General features: G+C 46.2%; 1 protein-coding gene across 6 annotated transcripts in view; it reads right to left on the bottom strand.

The window, feature by feature from the left end:
- The window catches only part of LOC119465735 (prolyl 4-hydroxylase subunit alpha-2), a 253,637-nt gene that overhangs the window by 204,728 nt on the left and 26,543 nt on the right, over positions 1-22,366 (bottom strand). For 2 of the 6 annotated variants that reach the window (XR_007464052.1, XM_049657519.1), the window contains exons 9-12: positions 22,179-22,253; positions 10,631-10,693; positions 9,107-9,175; positions 327-423 (exon numbers count right to left, since the gene is read on the bottom strand). The exons of 3 other annotated variants lie outside the window; for them this stretch is intronic. Coding sequence is in view for 2 of the 3 variants with exons in the window: in XM_049657519.1 (XP_049513476.1) it covers positions 327-423; positions 9,107-9,175; positions 10,631-10,693; positions 22,179-22,253 (304 nt within the window). In the remaining variant the exon portion in view is untranslated. Of the gene's footprint in view, positions 1-326; positions 424-9,106; positions 9,176-10,630; positions 10,694-15,836; positions 16,206-22,178; positions 22,254-22,366 lie in introns of those variants that run through there. One more of the 6 variants, XM_049657522.1, reaches the window with a different exon arrangement.

Genomic DNA, 22,366 nt, shown 5'->3' with positions numbered 1-22,366 from the left:
AAAAGCCCATAGGTACAGTTGACCTCAAAAATTTGGGGATCGCAGGACGTGAGAAAACGTTGAATTTCGGAGCATTTAGCGAGTGTAGCCAGTAAAACAGTACAACACTGTGTTTCTTGCATATACTATTACAAGCTGGAAATACGAATACTACTCTGTGTACATGCCCAGACTTCAGAAATTTCCAGCTTTTTTTTTAGATTCCGTACGTGGTCCGTAAGTGTTTCACAAATAACTATAACAATAACTTATAACAATATAACAATAACTGCGGTCGCTACTGACTATACAGAGAAAAGATGCCGTTGCAGCATGCGTAGGCGTACCGTGCTTTGTGCCATGTAGCACGGAGCATGCGCCGTGCAAGGTGCGCACGTCGTAGCTGCCGTCATCGCGCATGTTATACCAGAAGGCAGCCGAGCCCTGCAAGAAGAGACGTGCGCACATAAGTGGTGATTTCAATTTTTTTTGCTTCATTACATCCTGATTCAACAAGATTGACTTCGTAAAAATGCACAGCAAGGCACAGTATTATGTTAGGAAAAGTGGCCGTTGCTCGTACGTTTTACGCTAACAGCAAATAGTGACCTCGCAGTACTGCGACCTGCCACTGTAGCTCAGTGGCTATGACGTCGCGCTGCTGAGCGCGAGGTCACGGGTTCGGTCCCCGCAACGCAGGCCGCATTTCGAGAGGGGCGAACTGCAAGAATACTAGCGTACGGCGCTTTGGGCGCACGTTAAAGAATCCCAAATGATCAAATATGATCCGAAACCCCGCACTACGGCGTCACTTACAACCCACTGTGCAATTTCTGGACCTTATATTACACACTTCATTCTGATTTTGACGTGAAGCGACCTTAAGATTGGTACGAGACCGCACTTACTGCGACTATCTGTAACATAAATTAGACATGCAAACTCGCTATTACGTTAGTAAATGTAACTTGTGCACTTGGTTGCGTCATTTCTGTACTCTCGTTCCCATACGCCATTCTGCAGTGTGCACAAGATGTTTCCTGTTCTCCACTGCGACTGCGTTCTTGATACAGCCTACCCGACCTTCCTAAGGCGTCAGCATTTGTGGCGAATACCCTGCCACGCGAAACATGTAATGCGTTTTATCAGCTAAAAATGCATAATTTGCGAAGTTAAGACATTTATTAGTTATACTAGCCTAAATGTAGATGATTGGTAGCTTTATAAACGATAAGGAACAATGAAAAACATTTAAAGAGAGTACCCAGAGAGATGCATAGGGCTCCATAGAAAATGCATGGGGAAGCTAGTAATAGGGCTGGGCCAACTTGAAATTTGGAGTGGGCCAACTGGAAAAATCGACCGTCATTCCACTGCTGTGAAGGTGGATTACCAGCGAAGCAGTTTAGCGCACAACATAGAGGTGGCCCACAATGTAGGTCAAAGGTATGAGCAAATTTTATCTTTCTTGAGCGGTGATGGTGGTTATCCCGAAGACACACGCACACACACTTTTATTTTGATTGGCGGTCTTGATCGGCGGCATACATTCGCGTCGAGGACTACCGCCACCTCGTTGAGCCGGAGGGAATTAAACACGCGCGACGGGGCTGCCACGCCAGGAGAGCCGAAGTAAATTAGGCACACAAGCGCTTGGGATGACTATAAAGAGAGGGCGGTGCGAGCTTTCACATGGCCGACGCGGGTTGCAGAGTGGCAAATATTTGAGAAACCCTTGCTATCTACCTGAGAGTCTACTGATTTTGAAAATAGTTCCCATTGATAACTAATCTACTGAAAATGAATATCCAAGTGTGGAGATGTATAAGGTTTTGCATAGAAGGAAGCGATATCGCATCGAATTCGGGAGCTGAGTTTTTCGATACGCAGATCGGTTGACAGACACGAAAAATGCATAGAACCTTAGCCATAGACACCTTCACAGTAACTGGGGGGTGGACCAACCTGAATGCGGGGGTGAGCAAACCTTAAATTTGGGGGGGGGGGGGGGCAAACTGAAATTTGGAGTTGGGCTAACTTAAAATTTGGGGCGAACCAACTTGTCATTTAGGGGTGGGCAAGCTTATATTCGAGGTCGATCAACTTGAAATTTGGGACAGGCGGACTGAAATTTGGAGTTGGGCCAATTTGAAAATTGGTGGTTGGCCAACCTAAATTTGGGGTGGCCCAACCTAATTTAGGGGTGGGTCATCTTGAACTTTAGGGGTGGAGGCCAAATGAAATGTGCGCGCCAGCCAACTTAAATTTCGAGGTGGAAGAACATGAAATTTGGTTTGTCACAACTGAAATGTGGGGTTGGCCAACTTGAAATTTGTGTATTACATTATGGTGGGCTAACTTGAAATTTGGAGGTGGCCTAACCTAAATTTTATGGTTGGCCAAATTGAAATTTGCATGTTGGCCAATATAAGTTTAAGGATGAGTCAACTTGAAGTTTGGGGGTGGAGGGTGGCCCAACTGAAATGTCTGGGGTGGGCCAACTTACATTTGGGGGTGGGCCAATTTAATATCGAGATGGGCAAACTTGAAATTCGGGGTTGGCAAAACTGAAATCTAGGGTTGGGCCAACTTGAAATTTGGGAGATGAACCTACTTGAATTTGGGCTGGGCCAACTTGAGATTTCGGGTAGCCCAACGTCTAATTGAATGCTGCTGAGCGTCCTTTGAGTTATGAACTCCTCGCGTGTCAAGCGAGCACTTTGAGACGCTTGGCGCATTTTCATTAGGCTTCACCAAGGCGTGGTTGGAACGTAGGCGAGAGCTAGTGCGGACAAGGAGCGCGTGCATAACACAGGCTTGCGAGCGCGACATGGCTTCGCGGCGATACACTCTGCCCTCACGCCACACCTCACGCGCTACCTGCGGCAGCTGGCGTACCCTTTCGCCCACTCTGCTTTGTCCAGGCGCGCTCGTGTCTGGTGTTCCGGCTGATTTGGTACGATCGTTTGAAGGGGCCGGGTACGGCAAGAAAATCTGCAAATTGTCTGCTAAAGCCTAAGCATTCTTTGCCTCCGGAAAGACGCATATAAGCTAGGAAAAGCAAGTAAGCAAAAGTAAGCAAAAGCGAAGTCACAGTCGAGCCAAACAATGCTTACACATAAGGAGACAATTCTCAGAATTTCTGTACCGTTTTTCTCAGTACTGTGAAATCAGGCAATACAACATTCGCGAAGGAAGCGCAGTCTCATCGAGTAGACAGAAGCTTGGAAATACCCGACATCCGTGTCCCTGCTATTATTCACGGCGGACGGTAATATGACAAGTAATAGCTTTCGCCACAGACGCCAAGAAAAAAGAAAACTGCTGGCTCTCTCGTAATCTAGAGTAGATGTAAGCATGAAATGGCTACCGGCATAGCAGATTGCTGCCGCGACGCAGGCCTGAAAACTTGCTGAGCCGAAATGAACTTGTTTTGAACTGAACCTCGTCTAGTCTCGGCCAAACAACCATCCATGCCACACCGGACGCTGCCGGCCATCTCTCGAAAGAGGCCGCGCAAAACCCGCACCGCAGAACTCACGGACCGCGAACGTTGAAAAGAGCATAGGCAACCCTGTCTCAGTATCAAAAGATGACAATCAAGGGTATGGTTCACTGTATCTGCCTTTTGAAAGTCATTATTGGAAATGACAACTAAAAGTTCAGCGTACAACAAGTTACAGCTTGAGTGATATTGTGAACAAACATTAGGAAGAAACCAGAAGCAATATTTTTTTTTGTTTGTTTGGGCAGTAACTAGCGTATGTAATGCGGTATAAAGGTTTGGGGGGCAGAGACCACGTTTTCTTAACTTTTGGCTGGTTGCCCGGATGATCTCGTTTTGTTCTCGCAGCGATGTTCTCGTTTGAGGGCCCGGATAACGGCTCTGGCTTTTGGCTCAAGGTCGCTTGAAGGTCGCCGACAAGAGGTGCTGAAAGCATTTCATGCTTAATATAACTGTGCAAAATGGAAGGGGAGCTCGTTGTAATTTTGTGAAGCGGGAGGTCATCGTGTGAGCTTCCTGTCACAGTGGTCGCGATAAGGAAACGGAAAAGGGGAAACACCGGGAAGGCCATGAAAGTTGAAGTCCTCGCCACGTTAGCGCTGTCTAGACCGATGTGTGAGAACGCTTGTCAAGCGGACGACAGGACCCCGGTCATCCGTGTTTCTTCCTTGGGCGTCAGCTGTCAGTCAAACAAGCCTCGTGATTCTAAAATCTGTTTTCGCCTTGTACGTTCTAACTGCTTCAATTTCTATCGAGTTGGTTCCGGGCTTTTATCATCGTCACTTTGTTTTGTTTTTTTAATAGCTCTTATTGCTTTCAAACCAGGCGTACGCGAGGAACGTTTGCCGGTTTAGACGTGACAATTGCCATCGACAGTTCCTGCCGACTCTCTTCAGGTCACAAGCCCAGGGATATCCGTAGTCGTTTTCTTGATCTTGATCTGACCTCCATAATTATCCTGCTGTACCAGTTTGGGTGTTTGCCGATAAAGACACTGCCCTTACGAATGCGTAGTCAACTTCGCAGGGTACAGAGAGTCGTGTCGTCATATTTGAGTGAAGTTTAACTAGGCCGTTCGCTTTATACTTAGGCACCGTAATTTAAAGGTAAGCGAATAAGCATCAGCAGGATTATTATCAGTGAAAGGTAGCAATATTACAATCACTACCAATCGCCGCCATGAACGGTTTTGAAGACTGCCGGTGTAATATAAATGAGCACTATGTCATGACTATCACAGTGAGTGCAACACAAATATCAAATTTAAGTGCAAATTGAGGAAATGGTTATTATAACCTATAAAACTCATTGTTCCGGAGTAAATGGGTGAATGGTGGTGGCGGTGGGTTGTAGCAACAGGGGGGTTTAGCCTGGCGATCAAGGCCGGTAATTACTCCGCCAGAGCGTCTCTTGCAATATCACGGCGATGTTTCTCCACATGTATACGTGAAGTTTATTTGCGGGCTATAACTGATCCTTCGTGGAAACGCAATGTGCAGCAGGTACGCATGCGGAACCTCCTGTTCCAGAAGGTCCGGAAGTTCGCATGCGGAGAGCGTCCCATTTATCTTGGAATTTCGGGCACTATAACAGAAAGTGTTTATTGTCTTCTGTCTCGTCGCATGCCGCACAGTTCCGAGAATCGATACGCCCCTTTTTATATCACCATGCTTGTGTACTAGCAGATCCTGTCCTTATTCGATATAGAAGTGAAGCTTCCTCTGGATGAAATCTCTTGGTTACGCAGGGCATATGGGGTGGGAACCAAAGTAGCCCAAAGTGATTTCGAATGTCAAATTTTGCAGCTTCATTACTCTTTGGGGCCTTGACTTTGGAAGCATGATAGAGCGCTGAGTATGCAAAAGCATCACCGTCTCTTTTGCCAGCAATTCCAGTGTTAGGAGGGAACCCACTGAAACTTTACAGTGAAGCCTTTATTGCCGAGTTCTTTCACGGGGCAAGTGATTTGCGCGGGAACTTGATGAACGGTATAGCACGGTAAAGTTCTTGCAACGGGGCGTTTCAGTCCGCAAGGAGAACCACACTTTGTGGCGGCAAAGTCTTTGATTTGTGCAGAGCAGCAGCTATTTCCACGCCATCCACAACTGACGACGAGGACATACAGTCCAGACGGCCAGACAACGTATATCTCAGAGGGGGAATAAAAATGTAGTTGCGCAGCGGTCTTCATCTACTTTGACAGAGCCACCTGTATATACTTGTAGGTGAATCAGTTAAGTCGCATCAAATGTTCCAGAACTAGGGACTTGAATTCTGCATATGGAATGCAGCTCTTTGACTGCAATCGTGGTACCCTTAAGTTACATGTGATATCTTCGAATGTTCAGGACGGGTCTACCTTCTCCCTCTGTTTCGAGCAGCGCAGTCCTACGACTGCAAGCGCATTCGGAGCTGCATAAAAGTGTGAGCATGGCCTGTTACCTATACATCTTAAGAATTCTTTGCTGGGCGAAGACGGGCGAAGAGTCACTCAAACGTACTAGCTGGGTCACGAGAGTCTGGGAAGCCTGAAGTCGCAGAGGGTGTGACTCAGCTTTTTGTTTGATGCCGGCTGAGGCACTCTCAGGCAATGTCGAAGACCTTTTCTGTGTACGGCTTCTAAGTGCACGTATTGACAATCTGAGGGTGACGTCGACGTAGCTGGTATATGATCCGATTGGTAACCAACCTTGTGTGAAGCCGTAGCATCGACGTCGGCTGGTTGTCCCAGCGTATGCCAGCGACTCGTTTGAGCACATGTAGCCTCTGTGACGATGACACCACAATGTGGTCAACAGCGCGGCGCCAGAGTAGCCTATGGTTCAACGTAATGCCAAGAAAATCGGATGCTGGTGACTTGTCTAATCTGGTATCCGTCTAAATTCAGCTTCAAGCGTGTAGATATTTAGATCGATCAGGAAATAGCATGAATGATGATTTCTCTGCTGATAGTGATAAGCCAAGCGTTTCAAAGTGGCCCTGAATGGCATTTACTGCTCCCTGGTCGATTCGTGTGAAGCGACGCTGCTGGTAGCCGGAGCCCCATATGCAGATACCATCGGCATATATAGACACCTTCACTGCTGTTTGATGATTTAGTATTCTCGGGAGACTGGCTATAGCGATGTTAAATAATAAGGGAGATAAAAGGCGCCTCTGTGGTATGCCGCCAAATATACCTATTTCAATGCTCAAAGTGTCGCCAAGAGGCACTGATGCGGCGATCATTGAGAAACGTATGTGTAAAATGCAAAAGATGACCCGTTACGCATAGATCTTGTAACTGGCTGATGATCGATTTTTGAGACACATAGTCGTAAGCCTTGGAAACGTCCATAAAAACAGCAAGTGTCAATAGACCCCCCCCCCCCCCCCCCGTATGTTCTATGCCACTTAGCAGGTCCAGCACATTCTCTTGAGCACTTAGACGTTGCCGAAATGCAGTCATGCACTAAGGTGGTTTCCCATCCTGCTTGACGAACCAAGTGAGTCTTGTGCCCACTATCTTCTCTATTAGCCTGGCTGCACAGAAGGTCAGCGATAACGGTGTGCACGAATCCAGAGCTGCAGGATTCTTTCCAGGCTAAAGAACCGGTTCCGCCCATGCTACCTACCTTCCATAAATATGGGATATCCCCTCTCGCCCACACTTGTTTAAAATATATCAGCAAATCCCGTCGTCTCTCAACTGGTAGGTTAGTCAGTATCTCATTGCTTATAAGGTCAAGTCCCAATGCATAGCGACACCGGAGGCTGCTCATAGGTAGTTCCAACTCCTTCAGTGTGAAAGGAGCATCCATCAGAGACGACGATAGTGGCGGAGGCGGGTTGGTTGTGCCGGCTCACCTTCAGAAGAGTCTACTTGGGCGAAGGCATTCGCAAGACAAGCGAGCGTCTTGCCTAACTTCAATGCTAGGGCTTCAAATGGCTTGTTTGGTCGAAAGTTTTCAGCAAGGTTATTAACGACCCACCATATCCTTGGAACAGGCGTGAAGACCGATAGTCTTGCACAAAATGCTGCCCATTGATCTCTTCTTAGTTTCCTCGTATAACGTCGAATCACTGCGTTAATTCTGTTATATACTGTCTTCATTGGTGGGTCGCCTTTCGTTCTCATCAGTATCCGTTGGGCTCTTGTACGGGCAGTGCATAGATATTTGAGCTTTAGATCCCGTGGGCCGACGGTTCGTAGCTTTGCGCGTGCTGTGCTCTCGCCGCTCAGTTTGCGTTGAAGCGATAGACAACACGAAGATCACTTCACTCGCTGCTGCTGCAGCGATTCCTCAAGCCAGCGTTCTGACAGCAAGTGTCCGCGGTCATCGAATGTGATGTGTTCATGTTTGCCTTTACGCGCTGACACCATTCTTGTTAATTTACTTAGCATGCGAATGCTTACAAGGGGGCGTTCTACTGCGGCGGCTACTGCGGCAGCGCGAGCCCTGTCTTGAATACGATCTGCGATGCGGACAGTGTAGGTGTCTAGGCGCACTGAAGACTGATAGCGTCGTTTGTGAGATAGCACCCATACGCTTGCAAGTCCCCCGCGTTCACGAAATGAAACGTCACTGTAACTTATTTTTTTAATTGTTTCGGCTTGATTTGCAGCATGGAATAAAGGAGACTTGCCGAAAATGTTTATATACGGTGTCACCGCTAAGTTTGGCCAAGCTGTTCAACGAAAATAAAGAAGATAAAAAACACGGCGCTATATTTACTATTTTAAGACATACGGTGTTCAATCGTCCGACCTCTGACGACAGAACACCGTAGGTCTTGTAATCGTGTCTTGCACCGTGTTTACTTTTTTTTTACGTTTAACAGCGTGACTAACGTTAGCTATTGAGCCCGTGGCGTCCTCTATATTCTTTGAAAAAGCACAACGATGGGGTGCCATCACGACTTCGCGCGTCGGTCCTTGTGTGTTTAGTGTATTACTACTTTCCAGCAAGAAAGCGCACTGTATAGGTACGTGAACCAACTCTTTTCGAATTTTCAACTTTGTCGTTCTTTGCAACACGGGTGTTTCTTTTCTTGCAGCAGAGCTTTACAAAAGGCATTCGTAAACATCACTTCGGATTACATCATGAGGAGCCTTATGTTCTACACGGTTCCAAGCAATTCTTCCAAGCTATCCTTCTGTGTATAGGTACGTAGCACATTTCTTTTGCGTCCGGTCTGCGCCATGCACTTGCACATTCATGGAATTCTGTTACCTTAAAATGTAACGCTTTGCCAAAAGAAGAAATACGCGCTAGATGCGGCGATTATTTCAAGCTCAAAATAGTTTTGAAAATGTGATAGGAAGAAAATGCAAGTAGCGTTATGAAAAAAAAAAAACTCTGTGCTTTCACAGTACGCAAATGTAAAAGAAAAGAATACCATAGAGTTTGTACAGCTGACTACGATCTTTGCTATAACATATTATAGTTGATGGTAAATGTAATGCTACATTACGCCTTTCTCAGAAGAGCATTTCTCAGCTCTGCTGTTTTCTATTCAGTTAGGAGACCTTTGACAAATTTCCAGATAAACGAATGTTCTCTTCTATGAGTCCGGGTGTGTTGCAAACATTTTCTTACGACCTTTTTGCCACGTAAAATAGACTGATCAATCGACTCTTACCATTCGAGGAGAGACGCCGGCCTTGGCGTAGGGGAACACAGTCGAACCTCCCAAACTCACGTCTGAAAGCTGTTACGGTGAAAAACAAAAAAGGGTGATTTGTTACGGCAGCACAGTTATAACGTTATACACAGTTATAACAACCATCAAAAGGCGAGGGCCGCCTTCGAGAAAGAGTAGAAAGAGAAGCGACAATCGAAAAAAAAAAATTACGTATTGTTTACTACTTCTGGTAGATACGGTCCATGAAATGGAACATTACAACAGTCATTAAGGAAGTGATTACCAATATTAGGACGAGGAATGTCGCTGCAGCCAACCTTTCGACAAGGGGACTTGTCCTAATCAAGGGAGCAACTGTTTTCTTTACCAGCGTTTTTATGTACGCGTAGTTCACTCTCCCCACCCTCACTGCTCTACCCCGCCGCCCCTCTCCCCCCTTCCCCCCAAAAAAGGGTAGCGAATGACCGAGCTAAGACTGTGCGTTGGCTAGAAGCCCCTCTTTTTATCTTCGCGTTTTGAGAAATCAGGTATTCGCTTTTAGGGATGAACAGGGTCAAGCGGTTAAAAGCACCAAAGTACCATTTTCATCATTAGTACTTCGGTGCTCTTCATAAGTTGTATTTCACGGCTCGTTAGGTCTTATCTAGCTATTGAAAGCTACGTTAAAAAGAAACCTGGAAGGGCGTCATTACAGTCCGCACTGCCACAAAGGTGAAATTTTTAATGTGGCGTAAGACTGGAACATTCTTTTAACTACGAATGCTAAACTCGACGAAAGCAGACAGCAAAACCGCTAAATACGAAATAATTGTACATTTCACAAGCACTGAAATGTATTTCACATAACAGAGTTTGAGTTTGTAAACTTCTTACCGTAAACTTCTTAGCGATAAACTTCTACCATTACGCATTACTTGGTTACAGGAGCCGCGTTCGGCAGCCGCATATCCGCTAGCGACATCTTGTGACACTTTGTCCAACTACAATGCATTTAAATCATGTTTGTCTTTGGTGATTGTTCTCGTCGAAGCAAACCCATAAAAGGACGGAGCTTTAACGACTATGAAAATATAACCAATGTCTTACACCGTTAGTTCAGTAGAATACGGTAGGTCATTGCACTATTCGGTTTGTGTGCGCCTTGGTAATAAATTCTGCGTCCAGAGATGTCGCCACCATTGTGGCCGCTATCGGGTTACCGAAGCCACCATTGTGGCTTCGGTAACCCGATATTGCGCGAACGGTGATACGTTTACGGGGAAACTAAATTCTCTATTAAATAGTTTGGCTCGGAAACATGCCGCAGTTAAGTAAATGTGTTTGACTGCCGTTGTCTAGGCGAGATCTTTGAAAGCCGTAAATTCTCAGCCGCAATGCTGTCTTTTTTTCATACTGTAAGGAAAAGCAAGCAAGAAAGAAAAATACTCTGCCGAGACTGCGAGAAAGTGAACCGAGCGGCACTCTTTTTGCGCCACGATTCACGCATGTCAAGCAGTGCGAGGCTGGTTGCCGTAAACTCACGTAAAACATGAAGGTGGCGATGCGGTCTCCAGACTTCTTATCCTCTTCGTCTACTTCTTCTTGCTGCGTGAGCCGGGAGGAAAGAACAGAAGATTTCAGACCAAAAAGAACAACTGAACAGAAGAAAAAAAATCATGAACCATTCCACTCTGTGAAGGTGGATGACCAGTGAGTTAGTTTAACACAAGACACAGACGTGACAAATAAATTTGAACAAAGGTACGAACACATTTATTGCCCTCATCGGTGGTCGCCGTGACGAAACAGAACTTGACGTGATCAAGTTCGTAGGCGAAGAGCTACGCGCCTACGAAGAGCAACGGCGGGAACGGCAATGAGAATGCCAGCGGTGGCGGCGGGCGGGAAACGCCACCGATGAAGATCGTGCCCAAAACGCTAAGCGCATGCCGCAAGCCAGATAAGAAGACGAACGTCGCGTGCAGAGAACGCATCACTAAGACGCAGGTACATTCGCGCGGACGACTATCGCTGTCTCGAGGAGCCTGAGGAAACTGTACACGCGCGACGGGACCGCCACTCGGCGGAAAGTAGGCACGCGCGACGGCACCGTTACCCCGGGAGAGCGGAAGGAAACTAGGCACGCAAGCGCTTGGAAAGACGACAAAAAGAGGACGGCGCGAGCGTAGACCTGAGTTTTAGTTGACGCACATGAAAAATCCACGGAACCCTAGCCATAATGAGCTTCGCTGTAAAAAATCCACACAGAATCTTCTCTGAGAGTTGTGTTATAGCGCCCTCGATCACCTTGCCCCGGGGTTGCCCCGAAACCAGAATGGTGCGCTGTGCACCGCGGTGGTGGCGCACTGCGGAGGGTCAACATCGAGGACAAAACTGCACCCCGTGCAGATGCTTGCATGAAGCGCCACTTTGCCCCTGGCGCGCAAAACGTGCGCAAAACGCGCGCGCGCACGTTTTATTGTTTGCAGGTGCAGAGGATACGCGGCAAGCACTCGAACCTTGTCAAACTGCGTGCTCCGACATACCTGGTTACAAGTAAACACCAATGGATTTTATAGTTAATGGCAAGAGACATAATGTGGCGATGTCGGTGGATGAAATTAACGATTTTATGGCGAGTAAGTATTCGTTTTTAGCAACGCACGCGCGGGGAGTCGAGCGTATTGTCAGTAACACAGCGCGGTGCGCTTCTGCGGCCCGCTTCCAGCAAGTTCTAGTAGCACAAAGATGGGGAGCCAAATAATCTCCCTACTCCGGTGTCGTCGAGGCGCCTGACGACCCGTTCAACGAAGCTGTCCACTTTCGGCCACTCTTCACCACATGGTTTTTGGACGAGGTCGATCAGCATGTCGTCTTCACTGTCAGACGAAATGAAAAAAGCTCATCGATTGCGGCAACTAGCAGCGCTTCCTTTCTCATTGCCGACATCTCGACTAGTTAACTCCATCAACTCCGTGCAACCGCGTGCGCGGTTCCGCAGTCGGCGGTGCGCGCGCGTCCCGCAGTGCTTGCTGGGATTGCACCCCGGCGCACCGCCGATTTTCTCGGTGCGAGACGGGGCAACGGAAAACCGCCCTACCGGGTGCGCTTCCGGTGATCGAGGATGGTCGGTGCGCACCGGTGCGGTTGATCGAGGATGAAGTATGCCTATGCATTGTGCCACTTGCTCATCTCCACTCTGCCCGGTGTCATTATTAATGATCTGAAACTTGATCGGACCGGCATGAACGGCAGAGCTGCGGTGACGCGAACTGCTACGGATGGCGGTGCAAGGTGAATTGACGACGCAAGCTAATACTGCAGGTAGTGGTGCCAGGTGCGCTGGTGACATTCCGATCATTATAAGCCGTTGTCACTCTTTAGCGCCTTATTCATCCCCGTCACACCATTATGAATCCTGACCAACCGTACCCCGGCGGCGGCTGTGTATGGCGCGGCAGCGCGGGCCCTATATCTTAAATGTGATCTGCGATGGGGACAGAGTGCGGCGAGTTCTGACAGCTTCGTGTGCAGTTGTGTTCTCGCCGCTTAGTTCGCGTTGAAGCGAGACGCGCGGGCCCTATCTTGAAAACGATCTGTGATGGGGACGTCGCTTACTTGGCATTGAATCGAGAGGCAGCACGAACGTCAATTCGCTCGCTGCTCGCGGGCCCTGTCTTGAAAGCGATCGTCTTACGTGACGGACGGACTGACTGACGGACGGACGAACGGACGAGCGGGTTTTCGTATTGGGTAGGCGTAGAAATGATTTCGCATTTCTAAGGCGCACACACAAAAGCGTGTTAGCTTCATGCAGACGCAGTTTGGCATACAGTAGTGAAAAGCGAAGAGCTCGCTCCACAGAGCGCGCATTCACGTTTGGCGTCAATGACGCAGAAAAGCAATGGACATAAGAAACATTAACAATGACGGGGCCGTCGCTTTCACTCGGTGCACTCGCGTCTCAGTTCGTTCCCTCGTCTTCCCAGTATTATTCTTTTATTTCTTCTTGCTTTCTTGCAAGGAGATGGTGCTGCGGATTCTCAACTGCGCTGAGCATGTGACGTTCTCGAGGGGCAGCTCAAGGTAAAAAGAAAGTAGAAATAGAAAAGAAGATAATATATGTGTATAAGTCTTGAAAAAATGAAATTCCCTCTTTGTGCATTACACGGGATATAGAAAGCAATATGTGGCATAGCTTAAGAGGCCAACCGCAATGAAATTTCAATTTGGCGAAATAGTGTATATACATATAGACATTATACTATGATGGCACAACGGGAGGTGTCGTCGTAAACTCAACAGTCTTGAGAGTGGTATTCCATGTGTAGTTTTGGAACTTTCACACACACACACACATATATATAAACGCCAATGCATTTTTCCGCAAAGTTCGGGAATTAATATCTCGAAACTGGTGTCATCCTGACAATTAATTCTAAGTATATCCGCCTTGCGAACTCCACGGCTACAATTTGTACTTTGCAATATGGGCCAGCAGGTAATTAGTTAAAAAATTAATTTGTGAATTTCTGTTAATTATTCGATTATGCATTTCAATTTCTTGTTAAAGTAATGTCCGCATCTTCGAGTAGACCAGCTTATTAACTAGAATTGGGCTATCTGCCACAGGCAACCTTAAATAATTTTTGAAAGTGTTCGCTGAAACACCCTGTATATATATATATATATATATATATATATATATATATATATAGATATATATATATATATATATATATATATATATATATATATAATCGAAGGAACCGTAGTGGGTCTCACGCATATTAACAGTGGGAAAAGCGGTCACGCGTGCGAAAAAGCAACTTTTTATTCCTTGTGTTTTGGTCGTGCCATGATCGAAACTACTCGTGTATATATGAACGAGAAGAAAGAAAACTGCACGGCCTAATTTTTATTAGTCATATCATAGGAAGCGCTTCCACAAAACAGTGACATGATCGAAGGACAGCATAGGAGAAATTCACTGTAGTTCTTCTAGAAGGTAAAGAAATTAAAAATAAATGAAAATGAAAGTGTATTAAAAATTAACTGGCTGCAGGTGGGATACGAAAACCACATTTGTTGGGTTCCTATTATTCGACCATATATAAGGCCATGCAAGCGCACAGGCGGACGTTTTTTTTTTCTTTTTTTTTTTTTTCAGCCGTGTGGGTTCACGTCATTTCCGGCGAGCAGTAACGGTGGCGTCTTTCTTTTTTTCTTGAGTTCTCGGTATCAAAAACGTCGATTAATGCGAGGCTAATGCAAACGTATCCACTTGTATCGCAAAAGCAAAATTTTGCATGGAGGTTGCTCTGCGCCTAATGCCAGGGACGGAGCTTTTATACGCGGTATAAAATTTCGCTGCAATTGCACGAACTTTAAATGAGGTCGTAGAGGTTGTAGATTTAAAGGAGTTGTAAAGTCTGTATGATTGAATTAACGTGTTTTCCAGATGTAAATTGGTTAAAACTTAAGCGACATTCGGTGTATACGAACTCGCATCTGCATTGTGCCGAAACAAGCGCTCGTATTAAAAGCTGTTTACATTGAGTCGCCGAGTTTCTGTGGCTGTTAGGAAATTTAGAAGTGTCTTTGCCGCGAGCAACTGCATAGAAGGGGTGTCGAAAACTTGAATGTTTCAAGCAGGTTTGCTCAAAAAAAAAAAAAAAACTAGGAATTGCGCAATGACGAAGAAATTGCCTGTAATATAGTGGAACCGCAGATTGAACTAAACTTAACTGAGTGAACTGCACTGAAATGACACTTCATCCGCAGTGATGATGCTCATCGCTATAATTCTTGCTTCGCCCAGTCTAGGGCGGTTTATCGTTCTCAGATCTGGATTCCACGTGCCGTTATCGTCGTAACGGTGCCAAGGCGCGAAGTGATTAAGCTAGTGCGAATGTCAACTTTCAAAAAAAAAAAAAAAAGAGAAAAGAAACGAACGCTCTCATTTTGAAGCGGCAACCACAATCTGATCAGTCTTGCTTCCTTTCACTCGCACCTTGAGCACAGATTCCAATCGGTACGCCGTCACGAACGCAATCGTGACAGCCTGATATGTCTCCATTACTGCAAAGTTGATCGCTCTGTAAGAATAACGAAACTGACCTGTTTAAGTTTTTGAAACGACTGTTTTTCTTTCTCTCTCTCTCTCTCTTTCCTTAAGTCTGCCGACATTGTGGAGAAATCTTCCTGCTTGACAGGGCCAGTATCTGTCCCACTCTCTGCTTGGATAAATAATTCGGACACCGGTCCGCAATAAACCACTGGCCGACCTTTCTTTTTCTTCCTTCCTTCCTTTCTTTCTTTCTTTCTTTCTAAATTACGGTCACTCGCACTCGGCAATTTATTGATTGATACCACGTTCTGTACCGCAAAGCCGCTGAAAAGCTCCATGATTATGCACACGTATTTCTTCCGAGAGTGTAACTTGGATTTCGATTTCCGGGACCACAGGTGTACTCGCAGACCTGTTGGAAAAGCCGGTCTTGTTTCTGATTAGTCGGCTGTTGGCGACGCCGTTTTAATGAGGAAGCATTCTTTGGCGAATACCTCAGTAAAATCTATCGGTCCCGTGATGGCTTAAAGCTGTAAATAAATGCATGATTGGTCAAGTTACCACGTGTAATCGTTATAGTAGTGTCATAGTAGAATATTGGTAGCGTTAGAAAAAAAAAGTACTTCTGACCGGGATTCAAACCATGGACCGTAGCGTACGTTATCATTGTTTGCCGAGTACCCCTGCACAATCGGTCTGTCCCGTGACACCTTATATCTGGAAAATAAATGAATAATTGATCAAGTTAATAAATGTAATAGTTTTAAAAGTGTAGTAGTAGATGATTGGTAGCGTAAGAAAAAAATACTTCTGACCGGGATTTGAACCATGGACCGCAGCGTGGTAGGCAGATGTCTGTGTGAGCCACATTACATTCATGGGAGTGAAAGTTGCTTTGGCCTGAGTTTACATCACACCCGGTTCAAGTCGAAATGACATTAAGAGACTTTCTTTCATTTCCTTAGTTTCCTTAAGTCCTACAGTAATGCGTAAGCATTCTTTGGCGAGTATCTCAGCACAATCTGTCCGTCTCGTGACGCGTTATATCTGCAAAATAAATGCATAATTGGTCAAATTAACACATGTAATCGTTATTATAGTGTAATAGTAAACGATTGATAGCGATGGGTAGACATGCATAAGCTAGCAAAATACGTAAGCAAAAACGAAGTAGCAGCCGAGCCAAAAAATCCTTATGGATTAGTAGAGGACTGTCAAAATGTCTGTTGCACTTTTTAGATAAGCGTGCGTGTGCATACCTGCGTGTGTGTGTGTGTGTTGTTTTGCTGAGGTAAAGACACCAGTATAGAACAAGAATTTTTTCTACTCTGTTGATCTCTTTCAGAGGAACAATATTTGAGTAAGTAGTGCTGAGGGCTGGACAATTGGGGCTCTAAGGCTGAGTGAAGAATGAGGACAGAGAAAGACAGAAAAAAGAAAGCACGTACACAAATGAGAGAACGACAGTGTCCCCTACATGCAAACAATTCCGCGAGTTCACCACCGTATTCTACACCGTTGCGTTAGGCCGCCCCACAACATTTTAGCACATTGTCATTTTTGGATGAAGATGTACTTCCGGTGATATAACGACAGGCTCATGCAAGCGTTTCAAAACGTAAGCTGCAAGGTAAGACTATAGAATGCCATTATTGGGTATATCGTAGCTGGTACATTTACCCATACCTGTATGAAGCCACATTTTTAAGGGTCCATTGTTCTCCGAGTTTAGCATTCTTGTTTTAGTTTATTGAGCTAGACAAAGTTTTCCAATGTTTACAAAACAGATTGGACCTGTATCCCAAGGCCAGTTGTGAATCCAATGAACAATAACGATCAGGCTAATTATGGCACTAACTATGCAACGTGGTTAGAGCAACGCGACTAGATATATGACAACTAAATGACCTGAGAAGAATAAATATATTTTTCTGTCTAGTGTAGTTGCACTTCAATATACATGTACCACTAATGAAAAAGCAGTAAAATGAAATTGAATTGTGGAGCGGGAAGGAAGAGAAGAGCGCAGGTGGGCTGGAGAAAAATAGCTTCTATATTTAGCGATGATATTTCTCTAATACGTCCGCGTCCGGGTACAAGAGACGTGCTAATTGACTGCAAATCAATTAATTTCACGCTATCTGGATTTAAAATAATCTCGATTTTATTGCACGAGATTGCAAATCGTGGCAGCGGGTGTCGAAATCTCTAGAGAAGTGTTTTTCCCTGTCTCCAGATGCAAAGAATTCCTGTCGTTTTCTGGTTTCGCGTATCCACTCCTTATTTTCTTTTCTTCCTCTTTTTTTAACTATATCGCAATAAATATACATCGTGACTGTACTCCATATGCGCTAGCTTTCCGTAACTGATCACATCGAGCACGTACAACTGCGCAACGTTTCCGACCTGCTTTTCCGTGATTCTTTCGAGCAGGTAGTCGTGGGGTGCCTTGTAGCGCCCTCCAGAATATTCTATTGCAGTAATTTGCATAGGGAACGACGGCCTCGTTTATCTTATCTTAGATCTGGCAGGTGTCGTATAAGTGTTGCCTATAACGCGCCTGGGGTTCCCAGCGAATTGAAATCACCGATTTAGTGCGGTTCCTGACCCCTATAATCTACTCTACAATCTTCTCTCTTATGCAGCTTGCCTTTAACTTTATACACTGAAGAACCCTGGAAGCACTGCGTCGTTGTCTTTGCCAAAATAGCTTCAACCGACGATCGGCGTGCTGATCGCGACAAGCGATAACCCATCCGCTGTCTGTAGTGAACCATTGGAACAGGCAGCCGTGATTTGAGTCGTGGATCCTTCTTAGTCTCTTTCCTATAGGCGATGCGGGTAAAGCGGAATGTTTCGCTAAGGTTCCGAAAAATTTTAGAATGCCGCCCAATACTTTCATATATTCTGTGTTTTACAAACAGAGAATAAGGAAAATTGCAAATTGTAGTTTGTAGTAATTGGAAAGTTGCTCATTGCAATAATCAAAATTAAAAACATCCGAGCACACCTAAGCACTTATAAGTTGTTAATGCGAAAGCATTAATGTGCAATTGAACGCCGCTGAGCGGTCCTTCGAGTTATGAACTCCTCGCGGGCAAGCGAGCGCGTTGAGACGCTTGGCGCGTTTTGATTTGGCCTTAGTGAGGCGCAATTAGAACGAAGGCGAGGGCTTGCGCTGACAAGGAACGTGCGGATAACACAGGCTTCCGAGACCGAGAGCGAGGGTGACGTGGCGTCGCGGAGATGCCCTCTCCCCTCACGAAACACCAGGACGATTACACATACAAAGTACTGAACAGTGTATACACGGCAGGTTTTCACAGAAATGTCCGAGTCCACATGACCTTGCTCACACGTCACTATTTAGACCAATAGAAACACACAGTTACACGTAAACCTAGTGTCACAATATATGTAATGATATGTTGAATGTATGTAAGTACATGAAGGTTATATACGATGGTGATGTGATCATGTGACAGAGGCACTTTACCTAATTACGTAGCTGATGCTAGGAGAAGTGCAATTACAAACATTTTCATGCATACGAGAGCACGTACACACGGAAATCACGGGCAGGTACATACTAGGTACATTCAATGAATCATTTTGATGGCCTGGCTACAAGAACTAGGCTGATCGAAATCAAGCCATATGTGTCAATCAGCCATCGACAGGAAACGGCGTGAATACTGTCGAAGGAGCGCCTCTTCCCCAAGGAAGAACAACTCCTCTGACAGAGACTGCAGTAGCTCGTATTAGAGCCTCTCCAGAAGCGGAAACAGAGCGCAATGACAGTGTCCCGCGGCAACTGCCTCTCCCCGGTTACGCCAGAGGCAAAAGGCCCCCGCAGCAATTAAAACTTGCGCGAAGCGGCCACTTCAGCAGTGACCAGATGTGATAAAGCGGTTAACTGCAAGGGGTCGGAAACCAGCATGCACATCCCTCCAAAATTCCATACAGCAACGACGCAATGCGGCAGCACGTGCTTGTTGGATTCTTGAAGAGGTCCATTGGGACACAGCGAATATGGTGCCATGCCCAACCGCTCTAGTCTGTCACGCGCTGGGAACGCTTACCACCCTAGATGCCACATGAAGTCGCGTAGATGGCCAGGCAGAAAGGATGCCGTTATCGCAACCCACGAGACATTATTTGGAAAACGCACGCAGTGTGTTGGAGCAACAAGAGTAAGCAGTAAGGCTGCCATTGTAACCCCGACATGGTTTTTGTGGACGTTTACACCAGGACGGACCTGTTGTACGTGGCGATAAAATGCCACTGTCGTAGAGTACAACGCTGGTGCATTCATTACTTGTGGCCCGATATTTAGGCGTAGGTCCGGCAACAGGTAGCGAATCTTTGTGCCCAGGAAATAGCAGGCGAGTTCCCGCTCGGTACACTGATCACGCTCCAACAGGCGGAGCAGAAATCGCAGAGCGAGCAGATGACACCGAACAGAGACGGATAGGAACGCGAGCCCATTAGGAGAGCGCGGTTGCCCAAGCGTCGCGCGACAGTCTACTTCTGTGCTGCCCGACCAGATGAAGGAACCAAGACGGAACTGCAACGACCTAGTAACTGGTAATGACGACTATACAACGTGACAAATGTGCCAAATACGGCCGCAAAATATAGACTGAGCTGCTTGACGTCTTTCTAATAGGGGTAAATCATACCCTTGAGAATCCTCAATATTTGGTCTTACATTTTCAAAAATTCAAAACCACTCAGATGCTGATAAGCCAATGTAGATGTAATCAATGCCTAAAATACGAAAAGAATCGCTCTTTTGGAGAAGGAAAATGGGACTTAATCGTGTCTGTGGGGAACCGATGAACCAGTAAGTGCATTTTTAAAGACTAAGTGCGGAACCTGTAATATTTCCGCACTCAGTGAAAATTCGAAGCCCACGGGATGAGCTGTCTTCGTTCCCGAGATACAGTGCGATGTCACCGGCGAAGGCTGTCGCCTTTACAACACCGCCACCAGGCAGTGGGAGGCCGCCCACGAAAGGGTCTCTCAGTACCGAGCGCAGAAATTGCTCAAGGTTCAGCATAAACAGTACTGCGGATCAAGGGCACCCTTGACGAAAACCTCGAGTAACGGGAAATGGTGCACTTTCACGTATATTCAAGCAACAATGTACTTCGAGTATTTCAATAGGCATACCTAAGAAGCTTAACAAAATTTGATGAAAAGCCGAACGCTGTCAGTACGCTAAATATGTCGCTGTCTTCAAGGCGATCGAATGCCCTCTCTCGGTCTAGTGAAACCAAGAGACCATGCGCTAATCTGGTCAGCCGTATACGTCGTTCTGTCACGCGTAACGGACGAGAGACTATGTAAATCTTTGCCAGGGATCGAGCATGCCTGATGGCGTCCTATTAAGGAAGACATCGGGCTTCCCAAGCGTGTTGTGGCAACAGCTGTAAAGGAATTGTAGTCAACGTTGAGAAGAGTGATTGGCCTCCATTCCTCTGGACAATCTGATGATGGATCGTGCTTGGGTATAAGCACAATGCGCCCATCGCGAAAACTAACCGGGAAGTCAAAGTTCTCAAAGCATGTGGCGAATAAGAGAAGCGAAAGTGGCACCAATAGCTGCCCAAAAGGTTAAGGGCAACCCGTCCGGCCCTGGGGCCGAGCCACGCTTCAATGGAAAATAATACAGCCTTCACTTCATTAGCTTATGGCCACGCACACAGACGGTCAGCCACCTCAGGTATAAATTTCAGATAATTTCCGCCAGAATGTTGCAGGAACTTGCTGCACACCGCGTCGAATGTTTCAAAAGATGCCGCCCGAGTCCAAGGACTTCGAGCCGAAACCTGAGGCCATTAAAAGCAAAGTGGCGGCTCTTTAAATGAAGTTTATTTATTCTTCTTGAGAAGACTCGTAGATTAACCAGCCTGGGCACATATAAAGCCTGCAATTCTTAACACTACTATCGTTTCCTAAATATGCCTCTCGATGGCGATTTTTTTCGTTACTCTATGACCGCACAGTACCTAGACTCATACATTTTGCGGATTTATGAAACCGGCTCACCAGCCGCATGCACGGTTTATAGATATTGCGCTTTTTCTGGCGTAGAGCATCGCTATGGCCTGCCCGAGAACTTTCCCGAGTTCTTAAAGTTCGCAAAATTCTTCAAATCGTGAAACTCGGAGAGATTTCGGAGTTTAATATATACAAGCAGCTCGGCATTAGGCGTTAAAGGCCATGCAACGCATTCCAGTGTAATGTACGGCAAAAAAACCTGAAATTCTTTGAACGACACCTGGCATACGGCCTCGGGTATGCCCTCTGGGCTTAGACGGCAAAAGTATGCCTCCCTTAATGTATCATGTCTACAATCATATATTTGATTATGGTTGGTCACCCACTGCGGTAGTCCAGTGGCTATGGCGTCTCGTTGATAAGCTCGAGGTCGCGGGTTGGATTCCTGCCGCGGCGGCCGCGTTTCGCTGGAAGCGAAATGCAAGAACGCTCGTGTACTCAGATTTAGGTGCACGTTAAAAACGCCAGGGGGTCAAAATTAATTCGTAGGTCCCACTACGCCCTGCGCCATAGTGAAATCGCGCTTCTGGCACGTTAGACCCTATAATTATTTTTTAAAATATGGCTTATGTCATGTTCTCAGTCAGAAACACCCTAATTGCTTCCCTACTGGTAGGGAAGCGATTAGGGTTGTTCAAAAAAAAAAAACGAGTGTGTTAAACGAACAACATAAAGAATGTTATTGCGTAACGTTGCCATGCTACCATTACCGTTGCTGCAACCACTTCGTCTGAACTGCGCACGCGCGGTAAGCCCTACCCTTGCGCACCAGACAATGCACACGTACATTTGGTGGCAGGCGGTATCGGTAACGATACAAAATGCTTAAATTTTTCATTTTTATTCTGCGATACGGCAGTTGTTTTCGTTTTAATGCTTAAGCGTAACTTTCACTGTAACTTTCATCATTTTGAGCACGCATATCGAACGCCTCCGTGGTGATGCCCAACATACCTGCTCCTCCGTGAGTCCCTCCAGTAGGTAGTCGTGGTGCGGTTCGTAGTGGCCTCCGGGTCCGTAGGAGTTGTACTGTTCGTCGCGAAGAGCGTGCGCAAAGAAAACAAAAGAAATGCAAGGTTGAGAACGCGAGGCGAGCGAAGCAGAACGCACAGATTGAGAAGTTTGAAAGGACATACAGGGTG

This window comes from Dermacentor silvarum, chromosome 10 (genome assembly GCF_013339745.2).
Source record: "Dermacentor silvarum isolate Dsil-2018 chromosome 10, BIME_Dsil_1.4, whole genome shotgun sequence".
Lineage (NCBI taxonomy): Eukaryota > Metazoa > Arthropoda > Arachnida > Ixodida > Ixodidae > Dermacentor > Dermacentor silvarum.
This window is presented reverse-complemented; position numbering and strand designations above follow the sequence as displayed.